The sequence below is a fragment of the Malus sylvestris genome, chromosome 10, assembly GCF_916048215.2.
Source record: "Malus sylvestris chromosome 10, drMalSylv7.2, whole genome shotgun sequence".
Lineage (NCBI taxonomy): Eukaryota > Viridiplantae > Streptophyta > Magnoliopsida > Rosales > Rosaceae > Malus > Malus sylvestris.
In genome coordinates this window covers 40770358-40791871 of record NC_062269.1, presented here as the reverse complement: position 1 = coordinate 40791871, position 21514 = coordinate 40770358, and the positions used below count along the sequence as shown (strand labels likewise).

The following is a 21514-nucleotide window of genomic DNA, read 5'->3' as shown; positions in this document are numbered from 1 at the left end:
TATTTTGAGCTTAAAGTTTGGCAACACATTGGGTTTAGCATATTTTAACTTACAAATTGGGTTTAGAAAATAATATCCAAAACAAATAATTAAATAAAAAAATTAATTTAATTAATTCGGTTCGGTTCGGTTTGGTTCGGTTTCTAGATCACTAAAACCGAACCGAACCAAAAGAATTCGGTTCGGTTCGGTTTTTTCAATTCGGTTCGGTTTTTTTGTTCGGTTCGGTTTTTTCGGTTTCGGTTCGGTTTGGTTTTCGGTTTTTTTCGGTTTTCGGTTTTTTGAACCCACCCCTAGTTGAGAGAGTTTGCGCAGGGCAATTTGTGTGTTGAATTGGAGAAACTGAAATGTTGCACAGTGTCTTGTATTTATAGGGACGAGTATGCGCTGGTTGATAAGTTGATAAAGACTCCCAAGCTATTAAAACTCTTCCACTGACTTGAGCCTCGGATAAGCCTTACTAGTTACTACTCCCAAGACTTTGAACTTAGTAAAAAATGCAACCAAATTCAATCATTGTGTTTAGTCTTATCACATCGAATCCCAAGATAACATGCATGCTTGGATTTGAACAAATAACGTTCATCTAAACAGCAACCATATATATATATATATATATATATATATATATATATAATTATATAGCTAGTAGCCTTTCACATGACATTCAAGCAAAGTCCATCATTAATTCAATTCATCTGACAACATTCATAAATAATCCAGCCTACTTAGGTCTCATATCTCACCATTATCCAAGCCTTGCAAATCCCATGCTATGCCACATGATAAGAAGCCAAGCCGAGTTGCTTTGATCCACACGATACACTGCTAACAAATCCAAATTAAATCGGATTGTTCCGCCTGTCTCTTCGTTGGGACTATGATTTTTTTCCCATTTATTTTGTACAAGAAAATCGAGATAATTTATTGAAAGATAATTATTATGATTAAAAACCATAATATTATCTCTTAACAATACCACATTTTCTTAACTTTCTCATATGACGGTTAAGAACCATGCTCACTCAACGGCCTCAATTTTATGATTCGGTCACGGTGATTATATTTGTAAGGGTATAAGCACACCGAATCAACACTACAGTATAGGGGCACATATACTTAAAACAGATATATGTCTTAATGGTAAATATGGTTCGACCGTCAGAATGTCGAACTCTAAAACTTACTCATGAGTATCCAATCATAAAAACAACTCAGCGTTCAATGTGTCGAGCCTTAGTAAACTGTAACACCTCACATCGCCGAAAAAGCTAATGAGATGACCTCTGCCAATAAAGACCCAAAAGTCTTTCCCGACTGAGACTTGGATAGATAACCAGTCGGTCTTGACACAGTGCTGTTTATCCAAACTGAAGGTGTTCCACGGTTAGCTAGTTCTATGGCTATAATGTTGTTTATCCGAACTAAATGTATCACCGGTTGCCTTCACAGTGCTGTTTATCCAAACTGAAGATGTGTTGGCGGAAAAAGAAAATAAAAATCTCAAAGTTGTTGAGAGAGTTTGCGTAGGGCAAATTTGTGTGTTGAATTGGAAAGACTGAAATGTTGCACAGTGTCTTGTATTTATAAGGACGAGTATGCGCTGGTTGATAAGCTGATAAAGACTCCTAAGCTATTAAAACTCTTCCACTGACTTGAGCCTTGGATAAGACTTACTAGTTACTACTCCCAAGACTCTGAACTTAGTCAAAATGCAACCAAATTCGATCCTTGTGTTTAGTCTTATCACATCGAATCCCAAGATAACATGCATGCTTGGATTTGAACAAATAACGTTCATCTAAACAGCAACCAATTATATATATATATATATATATATAGATATATATATATATATATATATAGATATCTATATATATATATATATATAGATATCTATATATATATAGATATCTATATATATCTATATATATCTATATCTATATATAGTTTGCGCCTTTCACATGGCATGCAGACTATACGGCAGCTATATATATATATTATATAGCTAGTAGCCTTTCACACGGCACTCATGCCAAGTCCATCATCAATTCAATTCATCTGACAACATCCATAAATAACCCAGCCTGTTTAGGTCTCCTATCTCACCATTATTCAAGCCTTGCAAATCCCATGCTATGCCACGTGATAAGAAGCCAAGTCGAGTTGCTCTGATCCACACAATACACTGCTAACAAATCCAAATTAACTCGGACTGTTCCGCCTGTCTCTTCGTTGGGGCTATGATTTTTATCCCATTTATTTTGTACAAGAAAATCGAGATAATTTATTGAAAGATAATTATTATGATTAAAAACCATAATATTATCTTTTAACAATGGCAAGTTATCTTAACTTTCTCATCCGACGGTTAAGAACCATGCTCACTCAACGACCTCAATTACTCGGGCCGATGATGTAAAATCGGGTCCAAACAACACCCCAAATAACTTTTAACGTATTATTTATCTTCTTCAACTATCAAAACCCCTCCGACTCTCCATTGTTGAACAAAACCATAACCAATGAAACTGCAAACATGTTGATTGAGAAAAAAAATATTTTTTGACGAATGAAACACGAAATTGATGTTTCCAAAGTTTCACATGAGGTAAGACTTCATATTTTTGTATTGTTTTAGTGATTTTGATGACATCGATAATTATTTAATCTTTCTTTTGATGCGTTATTCAAGCTTCTATGTTCGTATTCATCTTTGAGGAATCATAGGGATTACATGAAGAATTAAACACCTAAAATTACCACCAAATATTAAAAACATACGACATGAGCTTTAATGGTGGAATTGAAAACAATCCACATATGCTTTAAATCCTAGGCGGCATCTTTTGTCAAAATTTCAGTTGGCATTTTTTGTCCAAATTAAAAGCTTTATAAAATTTGAGAAATGTGAGGTGTATAGAAAATATGGAGTGCATGTAGAAAATGTAAGGTATATATTAAGAATGTGGGGTGTGAGGGTATTATGGGGAACTATGTGGGGTGTATTAAGATAATTTTTAATTAAAAAAGCAAATATGAAGTGTATTAAGTACGTGAGATTTATTTAATATTTTATAGGATGTTAATATAATAAGCCAAAAAGTACTAGGCATGGGAAAGTCATAAATTGTGATCATTCCCCTTCTCTCATACTTGTACACGAGGAATAATGTGTCATCGAATACTATGGTTTCTAATTGCATTACATCAGATATTTTATGCAATCAATGGTTCTAAGGATATGTCACAAATCAATATTAATGACAATGTCCCACTTTAGGAGAGACGGAACACGGGGTAATATATTACGTGTCATTATATAAATGGTTGATGTGTTTGTTAAAAAGTTAATAACTTAAAAAATAAAATTTCTCATTACGTATATAAAAACATATGATGTATCATCCATATTTCCGTCACAATAAAAAATTTCTTCTACTTTAGTCCTATAGAGTGTACACTTTTGTTTATCAATGGTGTCTATTTCAAGGGTCAAATAATAATTCTATAGTAATAAGATGGTCAAACCAAATACATTAATTGTCTAAAAATTAAAATAAAACACGTAACACAATTAGAGTTTACATTTAAAAAGAAACTTAATTGAAGGATCAACGTGAAACTTGCCTGCGCCATCGTTACTCACTTCTTTGTCTGCCACCGTCTCTTTCAGGAACTATGATTCTCTCCTCTCCTCTTTCTATCATTTTCTATCATCTCCTCTCACATTCTCTTATTTTATCTTTCTCTTACTATAAAAAATTAATATAAAATGTTGACGTGGCTTAACCGTTACTATTCAAATAGAAAGGAAGGAAATGAGAGGAAAAAAAAGAAGGAAGAAAATCCAACTCCCTCTTTAAGGGCCGAAATGGACCTCTGCGACAATATCCGCCTACACCTTCTCCGTTGGTTTCTGTCGCAATGCCGATCAACAAGTCCCACGTGATTGACTTCGACTCTATTTTTTGACCAAACCACCGCGTGTCGGTGGGTGAGTAAGTGGTTGTAGTACAAAAGACGAAAATTTAACAACTTTTGGCTTTTTTTGACGTCATTTTAAAGAGGAAGAATATGGGTGGGTGACGCAAACAAGGTTAAACCCAATAGAGGCAAGCTTGGTGTGTAATGGTGAGGAGTAATGATTAGTAGACCAACCTAATTATCAACGTCTACGTTATAAATTTACATTTGGTTTAAATATGTAGTATCTCTCGTATTATCTGATTGTGAACGGCTCTCTAGCTAATAGATTGAAAATCAATTTAAATTAGTATCTAATAATACTATTTGTATCACATTTACTAATCACATTACTGAAACTTTTTTAAGTCTAATAATCACACTATTACGTAGTGTATTAACTATACTATTTAATAAAAATGCAAGTATTTATTGAAAACAGACTTAAAATGCTTTATGGTTAAGTACTTTTAACTTTTCGGCCAACCATGAACAGAAGCAACTCAAGTTCTATGTTGTTGGTGCACAGTTTGTTTCTTTGCTAAAAGGATGCTTTGTCTTTGCTAAAAAGACAAAGGTGGGTTTTTTTTTCTTCCAGATTTTCCGAAAAAAAGCAACAAAACAAAGGAAGGGGAGGATAAGACATTAACGGCTGGCAATCAGATAAGAAAAAGGAGATGCGTGGCTGAGGGAAAAAATGGGACAATAGATAAATTTAATGGTGTATATTATTTAGCCATTTAAAAGAAAATTCTATTATGAAAACTTTAAATATAAAATTATGACAAATATTGTACTTAATGCATACCAAGTAGCATGTCTTTAGTAAACGGTAGTGCCACTTAACATTATCCAGTAGCAAGTGAAGCCTCATTTACATTTAAAAATACATCATTGTATTGGGTTACGTAAATTACAAAATAAAATGACATTTAAGTTATAAAGGGTTAAAATATATTGAAAACATGGAGAACAATCATATAATGAGTGTTCATTCGAGTATTCAATAAGTATCTTTCATTTTTATTAGAAAATAAAATGTAAAATGAAATTTATCTATTTCATGTATAAGTGAGAGTTGTGACATAGGCAGGGCTAGGCGTGCGGCTATACCTCCTCAATCGGATTATGTGGCAAGAGAGATTTTATAATGCGACAAGGATAAAGGGGAGGTATGCCGGATGTCATTATTCAATTGGAAAGACACTTGAAAAAAAAAGAGAGACTTCTCTCCAATGTACAATGCCATGTGGTGCACCGCTCGCTAGGCGGGGAAATTTACAATAAGGGGAGGGGTGGGTTTTCCTGAATCTCATGTCTCTTATGTGTCACATTTATCATATTTTGACACATGTTTTTCAACTTAACTCTAAATTAACACTATTAAATTTTTCATAAAATTAATTATATTACCAAAAATTAAATGTTTAAAAAACCAATAGTGAAATAATTTAGACTCTCGAGCACACACGACACACAACCCCATCGCCGATGTCGCTCCGCCTTACCGCCGGGCAAAGCTTCCTTTCTCTCTCTCTCTTCAAATCTTGCACTAGATCGTGATTCCAGCACGTCAAAGAACAAATATTCTATCAAAGTTTGATATTTGGGATTCAAGCAGGGCCGGCCCTGAGAATTTGGGGGCCCTAGGCGATCATTCGAAGTGGGGCCCTAAAATTCTCTTATCTCCGGTTCTTTGTATATTGATTTGTATAAAAAAGAATTCGCTAAATACATAAAAAGTTCTATTTTCACATCAAATATCATTAAAAATTAATATCAAAAGAAGATAAATATACAAACATTATTTGAACATTACACAATTCATGTTTTTAGACACAAATGTACTAAATATTTGCAGTCAAGAGTTTAAGATTGAGAATGAACAACAATAAAATTTGATGATCAAGAGAGTAAATAACAATAAAACTTGATTGACAAGTATAATAAATTCAACGCCAATTGTTTCTCTTGTGTTTTTTTTCTTCTAAAATCAACATCACACTAACAAATTGAATATTAAAATAATCCATTGAATAAAAAGTTATTGAAAAGAAAAATATATAATTCAAAGTTTTGATTACCTTAAAGTACAATCTTTAAAACCATATGATAGTTGGTTTAAACATTCAATAGAAATGGAGAGAATGAGAAGTTCGTTTAAATATTCGATAGAAATGGAGAGAATGAGAAGTTGAAAGAAAAAAGATTGCAAAGAGACTTGAGTTTTATAACTTTATATGCATTTGGAGATGGATTGGGAATTGGATAGATGGATGGCAATAAATTTGAAAAACAAGAAAAATTAAGAAAAATCTAGTGACTGAAAGGCAGCTTCGTGTTTCGAACTCAACGCCCCAAAGAAAAATAAAGCCAACATTTCCACTGCACGAACAAATGAATTATGATATTTCTTACTTTTTTTATATTTATATGTTAATTACAGAATATAAATTTTTTTAGAGCCCTTCTGAAATGAGGCCCTAGACGAACGTCTACTTAGGCTACCTTCAGGGCCGGCCCTGGATTCAAGGAGGATATTAAATCGATGCTTCGTCGGTGGTGAGCAATGGCAACCACCAGACCCACACCCAGATCAACCCAACTTAAAATTTCATGCTTTCTCTTCTCTTTCCTCGATTGAAAGTTGGAAGCCCCAACTTCGTTTACTAGCTTGAATTTCTCCATTATCTGAAACAAGTCAAGGGTGATGTCTCCTCTAATTAAATCTTCATTTCATTCAAATGGATCAGGGCAGAGGAGAAAAGCGAGTGGGGGATGCCTGAAGGGGTGGTTGGCTCGAAGGTGAGCTCTGGGAGATCAAGTGAGGAAAAATGAAGATCGTTTCAGATTTTTTTGTTTTTTCCGATTTTTTTTTTTTACTTTTTAAAGAAAATGTAATTTATCTGTAATTATATGAAAAGTTAACGGTGTTAGTTTGGAGTAAAGTTAGAGAAGACGTGTCAAAAATTTAAGAAGAAGACACAAAAGAGACATGAAATTTGGGACCAGCAAACCGTTGGCCATCTCCACCACCAGTCCCAATGCGGACCCCCTCGCAATGCCGATCACCAAATCCACGCGGTCGACTTCGACTGTCTGTTTGATCAAACTGACCGCAAGATTGACAGATAAAAATGACCCTACACGAGAGGACTACTCAACTCCTGTGTTGTTCGTACATGGTTTGTGTCTTTGCTAAAAAGAGGAGGAAGAAAGGACTGAAAATCAATATATCCACCACAAAAATTCGATGCTTGCAAGATATTGGGCGGTGATTTTGTTTGATGCTATGTTCGGGAAACTTCCCCAATACGAACAGAAATATTCTCATAAAAATTTCATTGATGGAGTCATTTTATTATGAGTAATGCTAACGTCACTACATTTATGTATCAAATGATGAAGTGCATGCCACCTCATAAACATTTTATGTTAACTTGTATTCTAATTATTGTTAATTAAGTTAAGGAAAAAAAATTTGATACGTAATTACTAATTAAAGTCTACACCTCAAACGAATTTTGTGGCAGGAGACTGGTTCTACTAAAAAATATACAAAATTGGTTATGCATGTATTTGAAATTGATTTTGTAAAAATAATCGAGAACGGATTGAACTGATTCTAGAAATAAAAGATACAAATTGCTTCTACATATAGTTTCGAAAGTGATCCTGCAAAAATAATCAAAGATAAGTTAAGTTGATGAGACACATTAATTTCTTTGAAGTTGTGTTTGGGCTATTTTAAAAAATTGTTTTCATGTTTTTTGACTAGGTTTTAGGTGTTTTTGTTTTTTCTTAAAATGTTTAAAAACTAGGCAATTAGGGCTAGTTTGGTACTGCTGTACTTTAAAAAAAAAAATTGATTCTGTTGTGCTGTAAGAATAAACAACTGTAAAATAAAGTTGTTGAGTGTGTGGTAAACTTTTTTTTTTTGTAAAAGTGCTTTTAATTAAAAAAAAAGTGTTTGAGTGTTTGGTAAACTTTTATACAAATTGCTTTGAAATATATTAAATGATTAAAAATGATATAGTATTTAATGTGATATAATAATTGTTAAAGACAATAATGTATGACAAAAATTGTAATGTTGTAAAACATGTTGGGGTATACTTGTTATTTGAAAATTTTATTAAATGAGCATTGATTACTATGTTTTGAAAAAAAAAAAACACTTTTTTTAGAAGCATGATAGATCCTGCTTCTGCTTTTCTATGTTTTTCTACTTTCATTGACATCAGTTTAAAAAAAAAACACATTTTTTTTTGTTTTACTAGACATTTAATGCTCCAGATTTTTTAATAAGTTGTGTTTTTTTTTAAAGCACCACAATATCAAACCAACCCTTAGTACTTCGGTCTAGTGATATTTCTCTTCAAAGGCGAATTTAAACTACATTATTGATAGCCTATTGTGATGTTATGCCCACCTCTTTCCTTAATGTAAATAATACAATTTGTTAATAAAAATGTTTAAAAACTAATGAAGTTTCTTAAAATATTATATATATTTTTTATTTTATATATAAGGCTCTCTTTAATTAATTTAAGGAAAAAAATTTGATACATAATTAAAGCCTACACCTCTTCGGTCAGAGAGTTTTTAATGCGACGAGGATATCATAGAGTATATTAGATGTCATTATATAATTAAATAAACATTTAGAAAGAAGATTTGTTTTTTTAATTAAACAATGATATATGATGTACTGTCCAGATTTTAATCATTCTAAAAAATCTGTGAGGCATCGGCATAAGTGTTACCATCCCATCACGGCACCACCAGTCCCAATGCGGACCCCCTCGCAATGCCGATCACAAATCCCACGTGATCGACTTCGACTTCGACATACTGTCTGCTCAAACCGACACGCAAGTTTGAAAGGAAAGAATGACCCGCAAAACGGACGTACAGGTGGGCGAGTGAATGATCATTGGACCACGAAGACGAAAGTTCACACCCTTTGGTTTTCTTGACGTCATTTTAAAAAGTTATGTAACGTGTCGTTTAAAAGCGACATACAATGTAAAAACCCAAATGGGACAAGCTTGGGGGTGTAATTGTGTAAGAGAGCTACTAGATCCATCTCATTGTTTTATTTTTCTACTCACGTTATAATCTCACCCATCTTAAAAAGTTAAAAAATTAAAATGCTATTTCTCCATCCACTATTATTCTCAAAATAACCTTTAATATATACATACATATGGAATTAAAAAATTGTGTCTTAAAAAATATAAATAAATAATATGTAAATGAAAACCACTAAGGTCTGCAAATTCAAATAGAAACGACAGAGGTATCCAAATTAAAATAAAAATCGACAACGCCAAATTCAAAAATACAATGGACAAATTCAAATGACCCATACACAAATTTTTCTTCTACCTTTTCAATGGAAACATAATCTTCTACCTCTTTTGTAGAAACGTCATCTTCCACCTCTTTAATGAAAAAGTCATCTTCTAAATCCATTGATATTTTTTTTTACATTCTTTGAATGAAAGGAGATGAAAATATGAGTTAGAGTTTAAGGTAGACAAATCGTCTCCCACGCCCAACTTTTTTTTTTTTTTAAATTAAGCAAAACAAGATAATTAATGTCCTTATCAGTCTTTTTGCAAATGGACAAATTTGTAATTAAAAAATTCATTAAAAATGGTTGGGAAGATAAGATATTGGGATGAGAATAACATTACTCTTGTGTAATTGGAAATCAATTTAAATTGGTATCTATCTTATTTTAGGAACTTAAATATAAGAGCTCATTGTTAAGCAGTGTATTAGATCTATACATTATGAACTTAAATATAAGAGCTCATATGTAACTACTTTTTTTATAAAACACTTACCCTCAGAAACAATTGTAGTAAAACAGCTTCTATTAGGACACTTTGAAATTATTAATAAAAATGTAAGTGGTTCTTGAAGAAGCATTTAAAATACTTCCTAAGAAATGCAAGGGCTTGGATCGACGAGTCATAAACAAGATTTTTTTTAGTAGAACGATATGTTAGTGGGTTAAATAGTTAATAGTTATTGGGAGGAGAACCGGTGATAATCGAACTTGCACTATAATGTATATGTCTGATTATTTTTCGTCACTGCGGTGAAATGTTATTTCCGGAAATATTAATTCTATTTTTTGAGATATACGCTCCCCCATTCAGAACCTGAATTTCTATAGCATGTCCCGACATTCAGAACCCGAGTTTCTATATTTAAGTTTCGTGCATGTACCGAGATTCTGTCACAGCTTAATCATTATAGTAATCCAACGATTTAAGACAATGACACATCGGCTACAATTACATATGTTTTGGAGAGGAATGGGACCATTCAGCGTTTTTCGAAGAGACGATTGACCGGGAAAAATGTAAACCCAGCTTCCCCCAGTGACCAACAAAAAGCCATTCTTCTTTTCTTAACGCACAATTCAACAATTATCCAATGAATAAAAAAGAAAAAGAAAAATCGTTACTTGGTTGAATATGAAGATTCTTTCAACCAGCTGTGCAGGACGAACAAACGAAGATGCACGACGATAAAAACTAAAGACACGACACAACATGTAGTGAAATGCGGGTAAATGCGATAAGTCCTTTTCAATTCTTCCTTACTTATTCATCACATACTTCTATTTATTTTCTTTAGTTCTCCCTTACTCACTCATCACATACTTTTATTTATTTTCTGTTTTTCTGATTATAAAGGAGGGTTAGTTTATTTATATTCATCATTATTTGAAACGATCTGAATTTATAGCCTACTCTTACTCATCACTTTACCAACTCTTAATACTAGCTAATTAACCCCGTAACTTCACTCATCACGTATCTCTTGGACATGCATGCACATATTTTTTTAATTAATTTGAATTTTGTTTTCTAGTAGGGCTAGATTCTTAGTACTTGGACTGACATATCATTGTCCCGACTTTAATTGGAATAGTAGGGTTTTGCTTCCTCGGATTCAAACTTGTTGTTTGATTTTTCTATTCTCGAATCTCCTAGAGATAATTTAGAATTCAACTTGGCTTTGGCTACGATGATATATGTGCGAGTTCAAAGACGGCGTTGCGTTGTCTAAAAGGTGTTGTGACACATGCTTTCGAATTTTAGAAGGTTCCTTAAAAAATTTCATCCTACTATGTATTACATATGATTAAAAAAATTTATAAACAAGTGTTTGACTAAAAAAATAATATCATCATCATCATATGATTTTATTTATATTACAATTGTAGAGTTCCCCAACAAGATAGAGCTACGGAAGCTCGGACCCGATCAAGATCCGAACAACAAGGATACTTAATATATCAATTTTCACTTTTTTTTAGCAATAAAAAAAACTTATGTATTCCTTTCGTTCACTTTTCTTTAGCAATAAAAAACTAACTTCCGTGCTACTTTATTCCAAAAACACAAACGTCTTTCCGTAGCTTTCTCAATCCTGCTCTTTTTTTTTCGTAGATGGACCTGAAGAATTTCATGGCAATTGGAGATTATTCAATTAGTAAGACTGTAAGAGTGAGATACATATTTTAATTAAGTTTGAATTTGATATATTGAATTATGTAGGAAAATATTGTCCAAAAAATTAGTTTTTTTTATTTTTTTTAAGGAGAGCCTTTTTATTAAATTCTCACAGGGTCCTCAAAAATGTCGGAGACGACCTTGTGTGAGTTAGGCCCGTTTGGTATTGCTTTTTTTCACTAAAAAATGCTTAACTTTAAAGTTAAGCAGTAAAAAAATGTTTAGTAAAAGTAAAATATCCTACTTATTTTAAAAGTAATGAGTTCTAGACAGCAGTTTTTAAAAGCAGCATGTAGGTTGCTTTTAAAAGCTGCTTTAATAAATAGCAGAGTTGGGTCTTTAATAATTATTTTCAAGGGAACTTTAACGAAAAACTCTCGGTACTGTTCACTTGACCCTTTTTTTTTTGTCCTTATCGTTAAAACTCAAAGTTTTCAAGCCATTTTCATTAGTTTTCCTTATTTTCAATTGATCTAAGGGAGTTGTTATTAGCATTCCAAAAATCTCATTTGCCACTCCAAACTTTCTATAATTAGAAAGAAAAATACACTTATGAGGAGTGTAGAATGAGATTTTTGGAGTGCTAATAACAGTTCCCTTGTTGTAATACCTTTATTATTTTTTTTAAATGACATTGTTTAGCCTTCCACACACATTCTATCCCTTAAAGAATAAAGTAAACGTTACTACCTACCACTACAAATACTAACCTTACACCATCACCACCACTACAATCACCATTTTTGTCACCACCACCGCCATAACCACAACCTCCACCATTGTCATCACTACCATCATTGTCACGACCATCAATACTGCCACCGCCACCACCACAATTACCGCAACCATTGCCACCATAACCTCCACCACTGTCATCACTACCATAATTGTCACAACCATCATTGTTGCTACCGCCACCACCACCATTCATACCACCACCACTGCTACCACCATTGATGCCACCATCGCCACCACCACCACAATTACTGCAACCATTACCACCATTGTTACCACCATTGATGCAGCCATCGCCACCACCATTACCACAACCGCCACCATTGCCACCACAATTATCGCCACCATTACCGCAACCGCAATTGCCACCGTTGTAGCCACCGCCAACACCACCATAACCACAACCGCTACCACTGTCACCGCCCTAGCACCATTAGCACCACCACCACTACATCTCACTATTAGCACCACCACCACCTCCACCACAACCACCACCACCACCACCACCACCACCACCACCACCACCACCACCACCACCACCACCACCACCATTACCATCATTGCTGTCGTCACCCCTACTCCTACTTCTATGTCCATTTGTCATTGTATACAATTATATCACATTTACATTAAATTTTACCAAACGCTTTTGCGCTGCTTTTCATGCTCACAACACTTTTAAAATTCAATTAACCAAACGCTCATCAGCTTTATTTTATAGCTGATTATTCTTAAAGCACAGCAGAAACAATTTTATTTTTTTTAAAGCACAACAATCCCAAACTGGCCTTTAGATTCAGTTGTTCATGTAAGGTAAGTGTGCTTACTCTTTCATATTTGAACATAATCTTAGTCTTGTAAATTAAAACGATACTATATGTGAATTAAAATAGTTAGTTAGAGTAGTGGATAGCGCTTACTCTATTTTGCACCCGAATTTAATCTTTTTACCGTAAATTATAATACCTTCTTGCCAAAATGGCAAATATATAAGCGGATGTCTGAAGCTTTCTCGTGTCAGGTGTAGGATTTGCAACATATCACACCATGAAAGCAATTGTAAACGAGTTGATGTGACTTTAGCAAACATTTCATACATAAAATATAAAAAAACGCATTCACTATAATTTAGAGGCGGCTTTGAGCCAGCGAAACTTCCAATCAAAGCAAAACCTCAAATTTGAAAGTTCCCCAAAAATTTGTCATTTATTTAAAAGTTTGCCCAAAAAAAAAACTACTATATTAAAAAAAGATTTGTTTTATTAACATCACACGTATTGTTGAATACACACCACATATTTAATACACCTCACATTTGCTTTTTTCAATTAAAATTTATCTTAATACACCCCACATACTTTTTCATAATACCCTCATACCCTACACTTTCAAAATACACCCCACATTTTTTACATACATCCCACATTTCTACATGTACACCCTACATTTTCTACATACACCCCACGCCTTTCTACATAAACCCCACACTTTTCACGTCTTAAGTGCAAATACATATTTTATTTTTTACTTCTGTATAATCACAAAACAATGAAACCGGTTTTAAAAGATAGAATTTATGTAGAAGAATTTCAGCTCTCGAAAGTTTAAAGCCAATCGAAACTCCTTAACCTGCATAAGCATCTGAGTAGATGCTTTAAGGGTGAGAGTCGATTTCATGCCGATCATCCAGCCATATCACCCCGCCTAGCTTTCACTGTGAGTGGGGGCACAATCACAAACATAATGGCATGTAGGCTGAAGCACATAACAATAAGATAATTACAAAATAACATAAGTAGGCATCTCAATCTTGAGCCACAAACCCCAGCAAGCAGTAACAGATAGAGGGTGAGAGTGATCCATGAATCGACCATACTTTTTTCAAGAGATATCAGACATATTGTAGTTATAGGCATCCCAATGTTGTTGGAGTCACTAAAATAATTAAAAAAAAATATGAAACCTTCACATCATGTGAAGCTTCCGAAACGTCGATTTCATGTTTCGTCTAAAATAAATTTTTTTAATCAAGTGCCTTCGCCCATGAGCGGTAGGTCTCGGGTTCGAGACTTGGGAGCAGCCTCTCCATAAATGGGGGTAAGGCTAGCCGACATTCACCTCTCCCAGACCCTGCGTAAAGCGGGAGCCTTGTGCACTGGGTACGACCTTAATGTGTTTGTAGTTTTATTGATTAGGGTTTGTGCTGCAATAGAGAGGGAGAGTGATTTTAAGAGTTGAAGAAAATAAATAATCTTGGGATATATGTAAAAAATGATTTGGGGTGTATTTAATTTTTTTTAAAAACCTTATGAGGTCAAAATTGTCATTACATAATAAGGTATATAAGTCATTTGATATCAAATTTTAATGTGAGGTGTATCAACCTTATGTGGAGTGTCAATAACAAAAAAAAATTGTAGTGCACAGTGAAATATTTGGAGTGTCAATAACAACACTCTAAAAAATTATAGTTTTTCAATATTATTATATAATAATGCTATATATTCAAGTGAAATTTTAAAGTTAGAACTTCTGAAGTTTTTTTTTCTGTTTGGTTGTTTAAGATTGAACTATTTTTTATTATCTAGTGAATGTTATGTTTGTAGTTCTTTTACATATTATTTAATGACATTTGTAAACTTATAATCAATGAGTCCTAAAGTTTGTTTAATTTAAATTATTGCTTTCTCAAATCAATATATTGTCCTATATTTTTGAAAACCTATATTAAAGAAGAATCTTCATAAATTTTGCACAGAGCCTCCAAAAGTCTTAGAGACGACCCTGTAGTTGTAAGAAGAACCATATAACTTATCCACTCATTGATTTTTTCTCGTTTTTCACGAGGAATGTGAAAGCGCTATAAACATGCATAGTCCAATATTATTGACCAGTAGACGTGTGGAGTATACACTACCTTTGCCTATATAACCCACCCCTCCGGAGATTCATTTGATATCCCAAAAACCTCTATAGCTTCTTGTATCCCAAACATCTCGAGCTTCTTGTACACCAAATTAGGTATTCACTATGGAATTCAGAGTTCACTTGCAAGCTGATAATGAGCAGAAAATTTTTCAAAACCAGATGAAACCCGAACCTGAAGCCTCTTACTTGATTAATCAAAGACGGTCTGCAAATTACAAGCCAAATATTTGGAAGAACGATTTCCTAGATCAATCTCTTATCAGCAAATACGATGTGAGTTATATATGTTTCTAATTAAGCTTCTTCCATTAATGTTGTAGTTAAAGTCTAAGCTTAATTAACGTGAATTGTCTTAATTATTTTATTATAAACTGAGTGCAGGGAGATGAGTATCGGAAGCTGTCTGAGAAGTTAATAGAAGAAGTTAAGATTTATATATCTGCTGAAACAATGGATTTAGTAGCTAAGTTGGAGCTCATTGACAGCGTCCGAAAACTAGGCCTCGCGAACCTCTTCGAAAAGGAAATCAAGGAAGCCCTAGACAGCATTGCAGCTATCGAAAGCGACAATCTCGGCACAAGAGACGATCTCTATGGTACTGCATTACACTTCAAGATCCTCAGGCAGCATGGCTATAAAGTTTCACAAGGTAAATAATGATTAGCCATGCGTTTAGACCTAAGCACTTCTAAACATTTCCATAATTTTATCTTATAATTAAAGAACTCTTATTGTTTAACTGATGTGTGGTGTGAAACACAGATATATTTGGTAGATTCATGGATGAAAAGGGCACATTAGAGAACCACCATTTCGCGCATTTAAAAGGAATGCTGGAACTTTTCGAGGCCTCAAACCTGGGTTTCGAAGGTGAAGATATTTTAGATGAGGCGAAAGCTTCCTTGACGCTAGCTCTCAGAGATAGTGGTCATATTTGTTATCCAGACAGTAACCTTTCCAGGGACGTAGTTCATTCCCTGGAGCTTCCATCACACCGCAGAGTGCAGTGGTTTGATGTCAAATGGCAAATCAACGCCTATGAAAAAGACATTTGTCGCGTCAACGCCACGTTACTCGAATTAGCAAAGCTTAATTTCAACGTAGTTCAGGCCCAACTCCAAAAAAACTTAAGGGAAGCATCCAGGTAAGGCAAAAAAAAAAAACATCATTCGTCTTCTTCTTAATTTATTTACGGGTGTCGTATCCACATATCCATTTTTACTTCTCATACACCCCTTATTAATTTATATCATTTGTCTTCTTCAATTTTTTTCGATCTGACGGCCTAAAATTAAGATGGTGTGTGAGAAGTAAAAAGAGATGTGTGGATAGCACACCCCATGTTATTTCTATATATTTATTATGATGACGACATTTTGAACTAAGAGTAAATTGTAGCAATGATCCCTTAACTTTAACTCAATTGGAGCAATGACCCCTCAACTATAAATCTATTACCATTGATCCCTCAACTTATCAAAATGTGCAGCTATGGTCCCTCAACTTTAATCCAACTGGAGAAATGGTCATCAACTTTAACCCAATTGGAACAATGGTCCCTCAACTTTAGCCCAATTGTAGCAATGGTCCTTTCAACATAACTCATTTTCACAAAATTCTGACAAAGTTGACAAAAGGGACCATAGCTGCACGTTTTGATGAGTTAAGGGATCCCAATTATAGCAATGATTATTCCAATATAACTTATTTTGACAAAATTATGACGAAGTTGACGAAAAGGACCATAGCTATACATTTTGATGAGTTGAGGGACCAATGATAATGAATTTTTAGTTAAGGAACCATTGCTCCAATTTAATTAAAGTTGAGGGACCACTGCTACAATTTACTTTTGAACTAATGATACGATGCATGCGAAAACAATAAAACACATGATGTTACGTCATTAATACATAATGTCATCAAAGTAACCTATGGGGGGATGTGAGGAAACTCTCTGAAACAATAAAACACATGATGTTACGTCATTAATACAGAATGTCATCAAAGTAATCCATTTGGGGGGTGGGGGAGAGAGAGGGGGGAGGATGTGAGGAAAGTCTATGTTATGAAAAGGATAGTCTTATTTAGAAGGACTTAATGCATGTTGTGGCATGTGACCGTCGTGCTGGCCTAATGCATGTGAGTGTGAGCGAGATTCTCTCTCCGTATTTTGACAGTATTCTCAACCGCTCCAACGACCCTCATAATGATTTTAATGTGTCATTTAAGGTGGTGGGCAAATCTGGGCTTCGCAGACAACTTGAAATTTGCAAGAGATAGACTGGTTGAATGTTTCTCATGTGCTGTGGGAGTAGCATTCGAGCCTGAGCACTCATCTTTTAGAATATGTCTTACCAAAGTCATCAACTTAGTACTGATCATAGACGACGTCTATGATATTTATGGCTCAGAGGAAGAGCTAAAGCACTTCACCAATGCTGTTGATAGGTCAGTTATTTAATTCAGTTATTTAATTTTCAAATGCCAAATGTCGAGTTTTGACATTTTTTGAGGAAGTTGTGAGTTCAAATTCCATAAACGATAATTGTTGATACAAAATTTTAAAAGATTTCTTGAATTGATCAGGTGGGATTCTAGGGAAACTGAGCAGCTTCCAGAGTGTATGAAGATGTGTTTCCAAGTACTCTACAACACTACTTGTGAAATTGCTCGTGAAATTGAGGAGGAGAATGGTTGGAACCAAGTATTACCTCAATTGACCAAAGTGGTACTCAACCTAAGCCAGTTTTGTTTTGTTTTTTAGCTGTTATTGGCACTTTGGAAAGATCATCCTAAACTTGCCGAAGTGTAAATTCTCCGTTACATTTTTATAACGGATGAGTGCATATAACATTTTTAGATTGCCAATAACAATTCTCTTTTTTTGTTTGCTTTGATTTTTATGTGTGTATATATATTTATAGCTGAACTTATTTGTCTGATTCTTAGTGGGCAGATTTTTGTAAAGCATTATTGGTGGAGGCAGAGTGGTATAATAAGAGCCATATACCAACCCTTGAAGAGTACCTAAGAAACGGATGCATTTCATCATCAGTTTCAGTGCTTTTGGTTCACTCGTTTTTCTCTATAACTCATGAGGGAACCAAAGAGATGGCTGATTTTCTTCACAAGAATGAAGATCTTTTGTATAATATCTCTCTCATCGTTCGCCTCAACAATGATTTGGGAACTTCCGCGGTAATCTTTTTTATTTCTTTCATTCTTTACAGTCGAAAAAACTAAACAAAAATTCTAATCACGACATAATTAATGAAATGATTAACAGGCTGAACAAGAGAGAGGGGATTCTCCTTCATCAATCGTATGTTACATGAGAGAAGTGAATGCCTCTGAAGAAACAGCTAGGAAGAACATTAAGGGCATGATAGACAATGCATGGAAGAAAGTAAATGGAAAATGCTTCACAACAAACCAAGTGCCTTTTCTGTCATCATTCATGAACAATGCCACAAACATGGCACGTGTGGCGCACAGCCTTTACAAAGATGGAGATGGGTTTGGTGACCAAGAGAAAGGGCCTCGGACCCACATCCTGTCTTTACTATTCCAACCTCTTGTAAACTAGTACTCATATAGTTTGAAATAAATAGCAGCAAGAAGTTTGCGGTTCAGTTCGTCATGGATAAATTAATCTTTACAGTTTGTAACGTTGTTGCACAAAGATTATGAATAAAAAGTTGTAGTTTGTCGTCTATTTTTTTAATGTTATTTATTTATTTTTTTTGAACTTTTATATTGAGATCACCCATCATTAAAATCTTGAATTTGCTATTGAATGAAATATCATTGCCCGACATTAATTGGAAAAGCAAAGTTTTGCTTATTATGGGATTCGAATTTGTTGTATGATTTTTCTGTACTAGAATCTCCGGGAGCCAAATTAGAATTCAACTTGATTTTGGTTATGATGAAATATGTGTGAGTTAGACTAGGTTGTTCAGGTTAATGTGTCTAATATTTTTGTATTCGAGCTCAATCATCTTTATGTGAATTAAAACAATGACATGTGTAAATCAAAATAGTTATTTAAAGCGCTCACTCTAATGTGCCCCCGAGTTCAATCTTTTAACCTAATTAGAGTAGTCTCTTGCGAAAATGTCAAATATATATCTAAGCGGATGGCTGAAACTTTCTCGTTTCAGATGTAGGTTTTGCAACATATCAAAGCATCTCATAACTGAGTTGATCTGATTTAAAGCCAACATTTCATATATATTAAACATAAAAAAAGGAGTAGGATTCTCTCCACCATTTTTTCCCTCCCCTTGATATCATAAACTCATTGATATTTTTCTCGTTTTCCAAGTGAAATATTGTGAACGCTATAAACAGTACCCATGACTAATATATTGACCAGTAAACACAGTGTGGAGTTTCCAATACCTTTGCCTATATGACCCACCCCTCCGGAGATTCATTTGATATCCCAAATATCTCGAGCTTCTTGTACATCAGACTAAGTCTTCACCATGGAGTTTACAGTACTTGCAAGCTGATCATGAGCAGCAAATTCTTCAAAACCAGATGAAACTCGAACCCGAAACCTCTTACTTGACTAATCAAAGACGATCTGCCAATTACAAACCAAGTATTTGGAAGTATGATTTCCTAGATCAATCTCTTAACAGCAAATATGGTGTGAGTTATACATATATTTCTAAGCTTCTTCCATTTAGTAGCTAAGTTGGAGCTGATGTAAGTTAATTCTTTAGGTTATATACATATATAACGACTGACTCATATACCAATCTAACCACTAACCTGATGAAGACATCGTCTCAGAAATAGGGTAAAGAACTGAGGCTCTTCTGTGTCTCTGCACTGTCCGGAAGCAAGGCTCACTCAATGGGGCTTGAGGATTTCTGTATACTTGCAGGTATTTAGTGAGAGCACAGGGACCTCAGTTATATACTATAGGTGATGGTCTTTGATTAGGAGTCCTCCCATTAAGTAAACCCTATCAAAGATGAACTTTATCACCGAAGATTACTTGTGCATAAATCAGCTAGAAGAGTTCTAGTTTATCTAAGAATGTTTCTGACTTGTATACCTAAGTAATACAACTCCTTATAAGTCTGCCACATGTGATAAAGTTAATCTCCTTATCGTCCCAAAAGACTTTGTACAAATCACAAAGTGTTTGCTCTCAAATAGAACTTACATTCTCCCACTAGAGCAAATACTTTGTAAAGTTGTATAATCATACTGGAGTTGGGAAGGATCTGAATTGGCCATGAGATTAACTTTCGACACTTCTTAGTTTTCCAGTCTTCGTCATTGTTAAGCATTCATGAGAATTATAGGGCAACACACTCATTACACTGAAGAGTACCGTCCCCATAATTACTTGCAGTAAAGCTTATCAACACATAAGATTCCAACAAGATATATAGCATGCAAGACACAACCGAACATGTATTAATTATGTCTAACATTTGGTCCCTTTCAAAATCAAAACGATCCATGTGCTTCTATATAAAGCCCTCAGGTTGTCCGACACTGTGTAATGAATAAAAATCATAAACAGCATGCAAAATATTCATGCATTATCATAGCTAAAAACTGAACCCTTTAAGGAAACTTGAACAACCTTTCAGCTTTATTCTTTATTAGCTAAGAAAACTTCATTGTTAATACTCAAACTTATCCTCTATAACATAAATTGCTATTGAATGAAAACTAGCATAAAAGTTGAAACCTGTTGCATAGCTCCCACTAATTCGCTGCATCAAAACCAGCCAAGACTCCCATGCTAGTGACATGCTTCTTGAAAACGATGGTGGGAACTGCTTTATTTAACGGATCAGCGATCATGGATCCAGTCTCCAAATAATCAACCTTAACTAAACCGGCCATCACCTTCTCTCGAGCAATGAGATATTTTATATCCAAATTCCTTGTTGCATTAGATCTCTTATTATTTTTAGTAAAGAATATGGCTGCATTATTATCACAGAAAATCTGTATAGGTCTCGATATAGAGTCCACTACTTGAAGCCCAACTATGAAATTCTTCAACCAAACAGCTTGATTCACTGTTTCACAGACTGATAAATACTCTGCAACCATTGTTGACGCTGCCACAGTTCCTTGTTTGACAGACTTCCAAGAAACCGCACCACATGCCATTAAGAAAACATAACCTGTAGTTGACTTCATATCATCTGGACAACCGGCAAAATCAGAATCACTATACCCTTCCAAAACCAAACTCTCGGTTCTTTTATACACCAACATATGGTCCTTGGTTCTCTGAAGGTATCTCAAAACTCTTTTGGCAGCATTCCAGTGAGCTTCACCTGCATTGGATTGAAACCTCCCAA

The 21514-nt window shown here is 34.4% G+C and overlaps 2 protein-coding genes across 2 annotated transcripts; one reads left to right on the top strand and one right to left on the bottom strand.

Annotated features, from left to right (window-relative positions):
• Positions 1 to 11374: 11374 nt before the first annotated feature.
• Positions 11375 to 12836, bottom strand: LOC126584576 (glycine-rich cell wall structural protein 1.0-like). Its single transcript, XM_050248907.1, has 3 exons — positions 12795 to 12836; positions 12215 to 12663; positions 11375 to 11447 (listed from the first exon to the last, which is right to left on the bottom strand). The coding sequence occupies exons 1-3, from the start codon at positions 12834 to 12836 to the stop codon at positions 11375 to 11377; spliced, it is 564 nt and encodes a 187-aa protein (XP_050104864.1).
• Positions 12837 to 15178: 2342 nt separating this feature from the next.
• On the top strand, positions 15179 to 18885 carry LOC126586068 ((E,E)-alpha-farnesene synthase). The gene is made up of 7 exons (XM_050250771.1): positions 15179 to 15440; positions 15549 to 15816; positions 15930 to 16311; positions 17400 to 17618; positions 17757 to 17898; positions 18120 to 18368; positions 18457 to 18885. Exons 1-7 carry the CDS (start codon positions 15270 to 15272, stop codon positions 18754 to 18756), a joined length of 1731 nt encoding a protein of 576 aa, XP_050106728.1. The 5' UTR covers positions 15179 to 15269; the 3' UTR covers positions 18757 to 18885.
• The last annotated feature ends 2629 nt before the right edge of the window (positions 18886 to 21514 follow it).